Consider the following 12,099-nt stretch of genomic DNA (forward strand, 5'->3'; position numbering starts at 1 on the left):
AACGTGCACGCTACTGTCTGTGGCTGCACCGACGGTTTTAAGTGTCACTGTGTGTGTGTCAAAGAGTCTAAATCAGGCTGCAGCGCTGCTGGATCCGTGCGTTTGGGGCGCGGAGCGGTCCTGTGAGGATAGAGAGACCACGGACAGCTGCTGGAGAGAGAGAGAGCGTTTTGTATATTCTTATGTTGATGTTTCATCACCACCATCCGTCACACCAAAACTCTTATGTTTCATATTTTAGCTTCATATTGATTCTTTATTCACACATGATGGAAGTTGGCCCATTGGCTATTAAATGCACATTGTGTGGCCATAAAGAGAGATGTATGTCGCAATAAGGGAAAACTTAATGCTTCAGCTTTGTGGTGACTGTGGAGAAGTCCCTTTACTATTTAAGTGTCTGTGTACAAAGTCACATCCATAGAGAAATACATTTCCCACTGTGGTGGAAGAGCTTCATGGCTCTGCATACAACTCTGCAGTCCACCCCATCCAGGATCTTTGGGGTGAAGTGGGACACAAGTCAGACCTTGTCCCCCAACACCAGTGGGCAACCACAGATCCTGTGGCTGACTGTGCAGCCAGGTTCCACAGTCTTGTGACAGAGTGCAGGATGTTTTAGCAGCAAACCTCATGCTCATGGTTTTGGAATGAGCTGTACAATCACACATAGTGCACCAATGTGTCACCTAGACGGTCTTTTCTGTATCTTTTGTAATGCTGAAGATCAACAAACAAATGTTTCAACCAATGCTTTTGTTAGAGGGTGTTTCCTTTTAAATGGCTTTATTTGGTCAGGTTCTAAGACGGTGATTGATTTGTTCTGTGTTGACTGTTGAAGAAGAAAGGGAACACACACAACATGTTGTGTTCACATGTAACATATGGGGCTCAAGCGTGCACACAGGGCTTGTATGCTCAGATAAGCACAAACAGCTGGTTGATGAGAGTATTGATCTGAAGAGCAGTTATGCAGCATAATGTCTGTGCCAATGGCCACGACATAAGACATGCACACACACACACTCACTTAACAATCACTTCCAGGTGTTTGTGTTGTATTTCCTCTTTTTATCATCTCTTTTTATTTCCTGCTGGATCTTCCATGTATTTGGACTTTGAGAACTGCACCACTGAACTGCATTTCCCATGTGCCCTTGCATGACAAAGCACAGGTGTGGTCTATTTGATGTCGTTAAAAGCTTTTGGCAAACATTTGCCTGTTGAAGGTCTGAGAATTGTTTATCTTTAAACATTTTCGGTGGATTTAAGTATGCAGAGGCTTCTTTTCCCCCTACACACCTCACAGTTATGGCCTTTTTGTTGAGCGTGTTGATGTTCTCAAAACAAACTACTACAAGTAAGTAGTTTCTTCAACTTGCCTGGAAACAAGAGAGTAAGTCCCATTTAAAAAGGTAAGGAAGATGGTTTCACTGACAAGTTAATCAGAGTTTTGATTATAATTTTGTTTTAATTAAAGTAACCTTTACTTATACGCGATGATGATACTGGTGTGATTGTAGGTGCTTAGATGCTTCTGTGAAAGGTGTTTCTGCAGTGACTGATGTTTTTTAATGCTTTCCTAACCAACACTGGGTATTGTTTTGTTCTAGCACTTTGTGAGCAATTTCTTTGAATAATTTAGTGCATTTCTCTTGTTTTCATAATGAGTCTGGGTTATTGTTTCATAATGAGTTTAAGTTATTGACTTGAAATAAGCGGAAAACACAACAAATGGAGATGAAAGGTTTTAAGTTTGCTGTACTCTAATGGAGATGGTTTCATTATGCGTTTTATGACAGGAAACATAGCAGCCTATTAATTCTTGAGGTGAGTGACACAGAAAGATGCTGCAGGGACAGAAAGCAAAAGTTGATTGGAGAAAGGAGATAATAGAAAAAAAAGGATTTCTGATGCCTTTATTTCATCCATCCTGTGCATGCTGACAGAAGACAAGAAAAAAGACAAAGATGGGAGACTGGAGCCCAGCAGTTGCACTAATTCATCTCTTTCTATCTGTCCTTACAGCAGCTTCATAAACACAGGAGGACATAAAGGAGGGAGACAAGGCCTAACACAGATAAAGAAGAGAGGATAACTTGACACCGGAGAAAACAACTGAAAGGAGATTTTAGTGATGGCTGAGGCCCTGAAGCAGCAGGAGCAGGAGGAGGAAGAGGAGCAGCAGCAGCAGCAGCAGCAGCAGCAGCAACAGTCGCCGCTGTCACCGCCACTGCCAAGCACTGAGGAGGAGACCGACCCTGATGAAGACTCTGAAGAACTGAAAGAATGTGTCCGGCCGACCCCGACTCGACCTCTGCTGTCCATGAGGTCAATGAGCAACGTGGAACCAGATGATGATTCCCCCAACATGATCGTCTACAGAAAGGTAAGAAAAAGTCTTCTGAGTGTTTAGCTGGTTATGTTTGTGAGCGTCGTGGTGCTGCTGAGAGCTCAGATGGAGGCAGAAAAGTGGTTTCTGTTGGTGATCACTTGCACCTTGTCACTCTCATACTTTGTTTTTTTAAATATAGAAACATGAAAACTTTAAATGAGATAATTGTTTGAGTGTTACAGAATCTTACAATTGGTTGTTACTGGTTGTGCTGTAGACACTGGAAAGAAGCTGAATCCCTCCCAGCACCATCAGGGTGCTCTAGGGAAGAGGAGAGGGCATATCTCTCTCAACACATAAGTGATTCTTACCATTTTAGCTGTAAGTTTAATCTCAGAGGTAAATCAGGATGCAGAAGTATAAGTTCAACACTGAGTCAAGTGGCAGCAGGGAGGTCAGCTGGTGAGTGGTTATGATTGTTTGTGTATAAAGAAATTATGAATCCAGACTATTTTGTGGTGTCTCCTTTATTAGGTTGGCATTTCTGAATTGGACTGTTTGGATGCATGTTGTTGGAAGGACCAAAGTCAAACTCATTCTTAGTGTCTTTTCGTGAAATAATAGGGAGGAAATTGTGATTTTCATTCACTGAAGCTAAACCTCTGAGTTTTTGGACAGATGGTGGAAGGAGGGACAGGTGGCTTTCAAAACAATATTTTTATCTAGATTTTGGGATAGAAATGAAAAACAATCTTTTTGTGGCGAGCAGTACATTTTATATGCTATGTGAGCTAAACTTTGAGAGAATCTAAGCAATATATGCATGACACTACCTCTGATCTTAGGCAACAACACATATGGCTCATTTACTGCCATGAAGGACCAGAAACCTGCAGCAGAACACTTCTTTCCTTTTGTTACTTATCACCTCACAGTCACCTTTTGATCTCATCATGAAATGAAAAAGAAAAATTTCAGTTTCTCACAGAGGAAATCAATACAGTATTTGTCTGTACACTGTAGACGTGGAATAAAAGACTAGGGACGGGCATGAATCAATTCTGAAGCCAATCTTCCACCTCTTAAAATGATCTGGGTCTGAGAATGAATGCAGGGACATGTGAATATAAACATCCTCCACCTGCAGTGTTTTATCCCTGGTGAACATTGATAGAGAGACAGGCTTGCGTGCTGTCCTGATGCTCTGTAAGTATGGGAGCAGCAGGGAGGGGAGTGGTGATATTCCTGCCCTCAGCATGTGGAGGCACCAGGCTAAGAACATGGACTCTGTGCCAGTATTGCTTCCCAGCAGGCAGTGAGTCCACAGATTTACTTATTTATCATGACTGTGGAAACACACAGTGAAGAAGGGATGAGACAAAGACTGGTGTAGGGAAAAACTAAATTAAAGAAAACACATAGAAACATTTCAGGCCTTTTCCTATGTATACAAAAATATTATTTGCTGAATTTTGTCTGAAGGGAAATGCCAAGAGGCTATAATTAAAACTGAAAACTCCAATTCATGCAGAGTATAAACAGTATATTTACACACAGTGGACAATATTGATTAAAGTGCATTTTATAACATGCTGTCAAAATGAATTTTTATGAGCCTGCAGGTGAGGAAATGCAACACAGGGCATCAATGTTGCTACTAGTCAGCAAAACAGAGAGAACAGCTTTAGATAGATTTTCCTTCTGGGGTGAGTTAAAACCAAGTGACTATGTTTCATTTTGGTCAACAAGCTTCTGGTGGACTCTGGCTCTGCTAAATGTGCTAAACCTTAGGAGATTACAGTAGTGGAGCTACTAAAATAAAGAACCATTATGCTGTACCTGTAGTGAACCTGCAGCTAATGCTGAGGTTGAATTGGTCTGTAGTTTTTGTTGTTAAAAAAATTCTTGATGTAGTTGAGATCAGTCATGATGGTCCATGTAGGCACTGAGGCAGGCTCTGTGAGGATCTGAAGGCTGATTTCTTCTAAAGTGTTATAGTTTTAATGGACTGCATAGTTAACCACAACAGACCGGATGTCTGTCTACTCTAAAGTGTAAGTGCTGCTGCAGTGTTTTTCTTGGGGAGATGTCGCCTCAATCTGACAAACTTAGTGCACTGATTTCTGGTTAAACCTCTAAATATTTGCCACAGACTCACCCTGACCTTTGCTGGGCAGAGGAATATTTCAGAGGTTTTTCAGCTTGGCTTTCAGTGGACGGCATCATTTATCTTGTTGCAGTGCCATCTCCGTAATGAACAAAAAATAATAATTAATTGAATTTTCAGGTCAAAGGAACCTTTAAATGTATTGGTAACTTGCATAGAATATAAACTACTGGTGAGCTCAACATGGTCAATGTCACTAACCACAGTGAATCAGGCTGTGAAAATCTGTATCTGTTGGAAGAAGCCTGTGTTGCAGCAGGAATTACAAGATGCCAGCAGCTGCTGTTGGCTTTGATAAATTTGAGTCTGTGGCTGGTTAGAGAGGGAAGTTTACAGAGAGAAAGTGGGAGAATAGACAGAGACAATATATGAACGTGCAGCAGAGAGTATGAATCCTTAATGTTACTGTGGGGGAGCAGCAGTTAATACACACAAAAAGTCAGGAGAGATCTTGAACAATGTGGGGGTGGAGAAAGTTTAAAAACACAACAAACCTGAATGAATGAGTAGATGTGATTGACATGAATTATTAGTCCATTCAGGAGAAGCTGTTTGAAGCCACACACATATATTGGCAGAATTCAGAAAGAAAACATTTAAGCAGTTTTTTCTATGTTTTCTAAACTTCTAACTTTGATTTCAGAAATGTGTTGTTTGGATTTGTCTGGTTGTTTGGATTCTACACTTAATTTAAAGTGATGGCTTTATGATTTAATTAGTGCCTGTCAAATGACTATTTAGATTATACAAAGTAAATGACAACATTACATAAATGTGATATGCATAACAGTACAAGCTGAATCCCTCTATGATCCTATGGTTAATAATAGAGACACAGGTTAGTAGTCATTTATACTATATATGCATACTACATATGTATGTCAATCAGTCACCCATTCAGTTTAATTCTATTTGATGCTATTCTATTTTATATTGTAATATATTCTTTTCAGTGCTGACAAAAGTGGAGGGTGTTGACTCACCTTTTCACCATCCTGAATTTAAACCCGTCAGCCAACATCTGCTCACAAGCTGTGTGTGTGTGTGTGTGTGTGTGTGTGTGTGTGTGTGTGTGTGTGTGTGTGTGTGTGTGTGTGTGTGTGTGTGTGTGTGTGTGTGTGTGTGTGTGTGTGTGTGCGCGCGCGCACACGTTGCATGTTTCTGTGTACATGTGCATGAGATTGTGTGAAAAAAGGGATGCAGAGTATTTGTTTGTCTGTTCTGTTGTTCCAATGTATGCGTGTGTTTCCGTACAGCTGTGTGTGCATTGCATCGCACTGCACCTTTTTTTCATTATTCTCTGGTCTCCACTCTAACAATAGCAGCTGTTGAACTCCATGCCTGTTTAACAAGCTGTTTATACAGATACCTGTTCCCATATTCCTCTGAGCTCCACGGAACGTGCTCGGAAAGAGCTTGAGATGGTTGTTCGATGTGGCTTTTGCAGCAAGGTGCTGTGCTGCAAACTGGACCTTTTCAAACAGAATATGATTTTGTTGCTGTTTTTATTTTGCATTTGGTGCCACAATGAGCAATTTTTGTATACTAGCCAGGGAAGGCAGGATATATGAGTGTGTATACATCCAAGTTGCTCTTTAGTCTTTCTACCAAAGCAATTTTTCTGCCTCTTCCCAAACAACCCATATGAGTTTTTTTTGAAAAATTACTGATTTATTTTCTGGAGCTTCTATTGTAAAGTCTATGAAGAGGTGATGATCATGGTTAGAGAGAGATTGAAGATGTGACAGAATCTCAGGTGGTGAACTCAACGACTGCCAAGGTATGGGTAAATTAGGAAATTTCAGCTTTTAATTTTGGCCCTCCTATTTAATAAAAAGACTTGCATTAAGATTTTAAATTGTATCTCACAATCATGACAGCATGGAGCAGTGGAAATGGAGTACCAGATATGAAATATGTTGAATAATGAAACACTGGAATGAGCTTAATGGCTGTGGTATCTCTTAGTGGCTCTATTCATCAAGAGCTTTGCTTGAGGATGTTCAAAAAATTGGCTTTTCCTTTGGGGTCAAACCCTCCAGTGGTAATGCTTTACAGTCTGCATGGGCTGCTGGGAAAGATGTTGCAGAAGGTTCCTACAAATTAGGAGTTTGAAGTCGTAGATGCTTTGTAAAGTAAATTAAACATTTTTCCACTGGAAGTTTAATAATTGCTTTTACTTCATGTCAGTTAAATTCTCTTGTTAGTGTTTTCAGTAGATTTTAGTCTATAAAGCTGGTGGGTATTTAATTTTGACTCCAGTGCTGCAACTGTTAACATAAAAAACAAAAAAGTATTTTTTCCCTACACCAGTCTTTAAGGAGCTGGAGCAGAAGTGAGACCTTTTGTTGTTTCTTTTGGAGCGTCAGTATTCAGCAGCTCAGACGGTGTGTTTTATATGCTTGTGTTTTTATCATGTCACATGCCACCACTAAAAGTCCAGAACACTTCAAAGTAGCTGTGGGGGGGGGGAAGCATCTTTATGTATTAATACATAATTTTTCAGATTTAAGCTGTTTTTCATGAGAGCATTTACAGAGTGACTTTGAAACTGAAGAAAACTTTTGGAGACAAAATTCATACATAAATTTACAACCATATACAGAGAAGTTTGAAGGTTATGTGTTATAGGAATGAAACTGAACGTGTTAAATCAGCAGATCAGAACAGTCTACACTCCTCGTAAGGATGATCACAGTCACATTTTTTGAGAGGGGATTTGTTAAAGTGATTTGTGCAGGGGAAAAAACAAATGAGTATAATTTAGTGTTAATATTTAGAAGAAGTATAGTTTGTTGTAGGTCATGACTTATTTTATGCTGTTGAGCTTTTGAACCCTTTGCAGCTGATAAACTTCCAGACATATACAATCACTGCAATCCAGCACATATCTATTAGGCAAAGATATTCATTATGAGCAAGAACATGAATCATAGCTCGTTGAATCCTCTCCACAGCTTTCACACTGATGGCATCAGTATCCAGGCAGATGCGGATGAGGATTGTTACTTGGATCATGTAGGAACGTCGTCATTTTTTTCAGGACATAGAGGAATAGGTTTTCAACCTTATAGCTTTCTTAATTGCCTGGTACAAAGACTGGAGATGATTACCTTTATCTGTCAATGTGTCAGACAGTTTTAGGATTAATGAAACAAACACAACTAAAACAAATCAAGGATGATCCTTTTAAATTCCAAAACCAGCAGTGAATCCTACTAGAAAATACTGTAAGAATCTGTGTTTGTAATGGGGGTAATTTGGTCACATATATACTGACACTGCACTTAGATTATTAGATAATTTTTTGTGCTTTTGCATTAGTACATGAGACATGTCTTCATGTGTTCATGTTTGCCTGCATGTGGGTTTGTGTGGAGGTGCCACTTATCACTTAGTGAATGACTAAGTGCATCTAATCACAGTGCAGTCACATGCAGATGTCTGAGGAGAGCTCATCACAACAGAGCAGGTAGAGAGCAGCAAGCTAATCAAATCAAGGTGATGGTGAGGGGCTAATTGGGGGAGTTTAAATTGCAAATTTTACAATGATGGGGTGATCATTCTTATCATACATTTCTGCTTTGCTGTGTTCTTTCCTTCTAGTTTGGTAATTTTCTACAGGAAGAATGAAAAAATGATTTTGGCATTGTTGAATGTGTGAAATTTAGGCCCCAGTGTTTTTAAGGAAAATTGTTTCAATACTTTACTTGTTGGCAAACAGTTTCTTGTTTACACATCTTGCTGTTTATGTCAGTTTGATATAGTAGCTGGTGTATTGTTGGCTCCTGAGTAACTCCGTCATCATGTTGAAAAATCCTACAATTGTCAAAATTGATATTTGGTCCTGATTGCACTTGGGTGTCTTAAAAAATAATGTGTGCTTACATGAAGAGTTTAGATCTCACTTAAATAAATGTTTAAATGTTTACATTTTTCCAAAGAAACCTCCACTGGTTTCATTCTTGGTAGTGAAAGTGATGAATAAGGTCAGAACTGGGGTCAGGGCAGTATTTCCTCCAGAATCTGGTGGTGGCAGTAGTCCCTCCCTAGCAGGGAGTATTCCCTGGGCCTGCAGAAATAATGACATCCTGAGTGCCCACTGAGTTCCTGTATCGGTCTCATCTGATCCTCCTCAGAGTACACTTACTGTACAGCTGCACTGATTCAGTGTGTTTTTCTGGCTTTGAATGAGTAACTCAGTGTCTTTGGCATGTTTTTAATAAACCCAAGTCACAAAATGGGAGCTTTAATGTAATGGGAGTTCATCCTTTATTTCTTCTCACTGATTAAAGAGTTGAGTTAATCTTAATGTTTAAGTAGTGAAAACAAGCTGCTGAGATCTTCTGTCAGTTTATATCTAAACATCAAAACACCAGAGCCAGAAAAGAAACATGAACAACTTTCTGAACAGAGGCACTCGAATGAGCCTGATCTGAGCCAGTTTCTGAGCTCCTTGTAAGCCCGTTCAGTGTTTACTTCTCTGACAGCAGAGTTTAGAGAGTGAGGGGTCTATTGAGGCATCACTGTATTTGTCATGCTCTGGTTGTGTTGGGCAGCAGGTGTCACACAAATCTACTTGCTCTTGCTTCCCTGTCAAACTGTAGGTGCATTTGGGAATTTCCAGTAATGTGTGCATGAATAAAGTGTGTGTGTGTGTGTGTGTGTGTGTGGCAGCACATCAGTGAACTGAGTGTTTTTAGATTGATATTCATATTTCTGGGCAGTGACTCACCTGAATCATTGGTGGGAAACTACCCAAGTACAGTTGCTAAGTACTTGTAATTACTTGAAAATGTACATATTCGTTTTGATTTTCCTCGTTCTATTTTTTCTCGGTCCTATTTTTTGCACATTTTTATTAAAGAAACATTGGATACGCTTATAATGTTAAACTGATGAAGATTAAACTGGATCAGTGTCTGCAGTTTTTAGTGTTTCAGAGGTCTGAGTTGTTAGCAGATCCACCAAGATTGTTTCTGCCTATAAACATCTCAAATAACTGAATTACTCTCTGTTTTAGGCTGAAAGATGCAGAAAACTGTCCAATCCAATCTTAAACATTTCACAAAATATTATTGAATTATTCAAATTTTTTTGCCCTGCTCCATTAATGACATGACTCCATATTTATCCTCTGGCCTTTTGATTGGTGGAAGAACTGGAGTAAATGATCTGACTATATATGAAGTAGTAAATGCAATTAACTGGAATATCTTCTTGTATATATTATGTGATTGTGTGCACTGCATGTGAGATTTATGATGGTAACATACAGCAAATACTGAGCATGGGCAAACAGGCTCAATAAGTGAGCAGTTAGTTGTTTATCAGGCTTTTGTAGCACCATAATTCTTTGTTGTTCACACATTGGACTTGTCCTGAGAGCAAACTGTATAATCCCTAATTAATCTCACAGATATTCATGGTGTAATAGGGATTAACATATTGTTTTGTTAGGAAAACAATGACGCAGGCGTTTTCGGGGCTGTAATGAGACGTAGCGCAACCTCCTCTCGCTTGTCAAATTTTGGCAGAAATTACAAAGCACTGCACATCAAAGGACTGTAGCTACACAAAGAACACTTGAGCTCCAACATACACACATATTCACACTATTCTCCCCATATTCAAAGGCAATTATGAAGAGAAAGCGAGTGTGAGAGAGAGAAATGGCAGAGTTCTGTACAGTAGAGGTGAATATATTCAGGAAGGTGTTAATAGTTGGATAGAAGGTTGAGTACAACTGTCAATAAATACACCTGCAGCCATTATTGTGTAAATGCACTGAAGAGTTGCCTCAGTCTAATGTGGCAACAACTGTTTTGTTTATTGGTAACAGTGAAGCAGGCAGACACAGCCAGAATAATGAGGCAACACAGTCCATTCAAAGCAGTCTCTCTTATCATCCTGCAGCTGGGACGGGATGGTCCTGACCACAGAGTTCCCAAAATGTTAAATAGGTTTCAGATAAATTATAAAGGTGTGAGATGCAGGCTCCGAACATCAAATAATCATCTCCATATTTGTTTAGAGACAAACAAAACTATTTTTGAAAAGATAAACCCCTTTCAGCCTCTCATTTGTTTAGTGATCTGCACAGCACATTGTGTTAAATAGTCTGGATTCAGTTCTGCCACATGAATAGGAGAGTAATAGTTAGTGTTAAAACAAAACAAGATTCTCTGTCTAGATCCTGTGTGGTTTGTCCGTTCTGAGCTACTGTAGAAACATGGTGGTGCAACATAATGGAATATATTTCTTTATGAATACTATATTCTCATCTTTCTACTAATAGATTGCTGTAAATATTACACATTGAACCTTTAATAGAACCAGGTTAGCTATTCCCCCTGCATGCAGTCAGACTGTCCTCCAGCTCTACTTTCACAGTTAAACACATATATCAGAGTAATATCATTAGTCATGTTGACATATTCCTTTTAGTCTCCTTTTAGAAGCTCTTTTGCATTTTAGAATTGAAGTATGCTGTAAAAAGGATTTCTCCTGCACGCTGCCACACACAGCATGGTGCTCTGTGTTAAAGCTAATGTTGCATGCATTCATGTCTGCATTGTGTGGAAGAGGTATAATGAGGCTTTACTTGAGGGTCTGAGGGAGATCTGAGACATCAGGAGCTGAGCTACCAGAGGTTGCACTGCCAAGTACCAAGTTATGATTAATGGACGTGAATGTTTGTCAGCACGTTCCCCATTTGTACAATGGGAAGGCAGGCTCGCACACAGACCTACACATACGTAAGAAAGGGAAAAGATTACCCACACCTTACTGATGGATGGAAGGATGTAGGACCACACATTGTTTTTCCATTACCGTCTCCTCTCATTTGGTTCCGTCTCGTTTTCTGCCTTCCCCAATCCATCATTAGCTCTGCACCGTTTTAACCTCCATGACTTCCATTTTACTTTCCGTCTTCTATAGTCTGTCCAGGTTTGGAGACTGTATGCATCAAGTAGCAATGCTCTTCTGGTAATTCTTGACAGTTGATTTACAGACATAAACACAAATTTCCCAGTGCAGCCACAGACTATTCTGGTCTGTTTACTCCAGTTTATTTCAGTTTGCTCTTTTTTACCGACACAGCAGAACTCAAAAGAGTCCCAGGAGAAGCATATCGATCCATCAAGAGCCGATCACATCCCTGTAGTGTTACTCTTCATTTAGACATCTTCATCACAAGGGCCGCACGCAGCATTTTATTACATCCATAAATCATTACAGCATGAATTTTTCAGTACCATTACCATCATAAGACAAAGAAAAAGAGACATAGAATTTTAAAAAAAATCATTGGCCTGGATTCACTGCATTTTACATTTTTGAACAAGCATTGTTATGCATTATGCATTTTCATTGCGAGCTATAGATACAGATATCCACTGGATTATTATTACTGATGCATTAATATACTGTATGACTTCAGTGTTACAGATGCTAAAAGTTGGATTAGTTTAAACTACTTTATAAATTGCTTAATCTGAGTACAATAATCTGAAATAATTTGATGAATATTTTTGTATTACTAATAAGAAATAGAACTAAAGGTGTTGAATAAATATAGTAGTAGCGTAAAAAG

At 39.3% G+C, this 12,099-nt stretch overlaps 1 protein-coding gene across 2 annotated transcripts in view; it reads left to right on the forward strand.

Annotated features, from left to right (window-relative positions):
• Positions 1-2,137: 2,137 nt before the first annotated feature.
• Positions 2,138-12,099, forward strand: part of LOC113137669 (regulator of G-protein signaling 6-like) — a 46,556-nt gene continuing 36,594 nt past the window's right edge. Inside the window, exons 1-2 of one of the 2 annotated variants that reach the window (XM_026319508.2) lie at positions 2,138-2,205; positions 2,242-2,389. In XM_026319508.2, coding sequence (XP_026175293.1) covers positions 2,138-2,205; positions 2,242-2,389 — 216 coding nt within the window. Of the gene's footprint in view, positions 2,390-12,099 lie in introns of both variants that reach the window. The other variant, XM_026319507.2, reaches the window with a different exon arrangement.

This window comes from Mastacembelus armatus, chromosome 24 (assembly GCF_900324485.2).
Source record: "Mastacembelus armatus chromosome 24, fMasArm1.2, whole genome shotgun sequence".
NCBI lineage: Eukaryota > Metazoa > Chordata > Actinopteri > Synbranchiformes > Mastacembelidae > Mastacembelus > Mastacembelus armatus.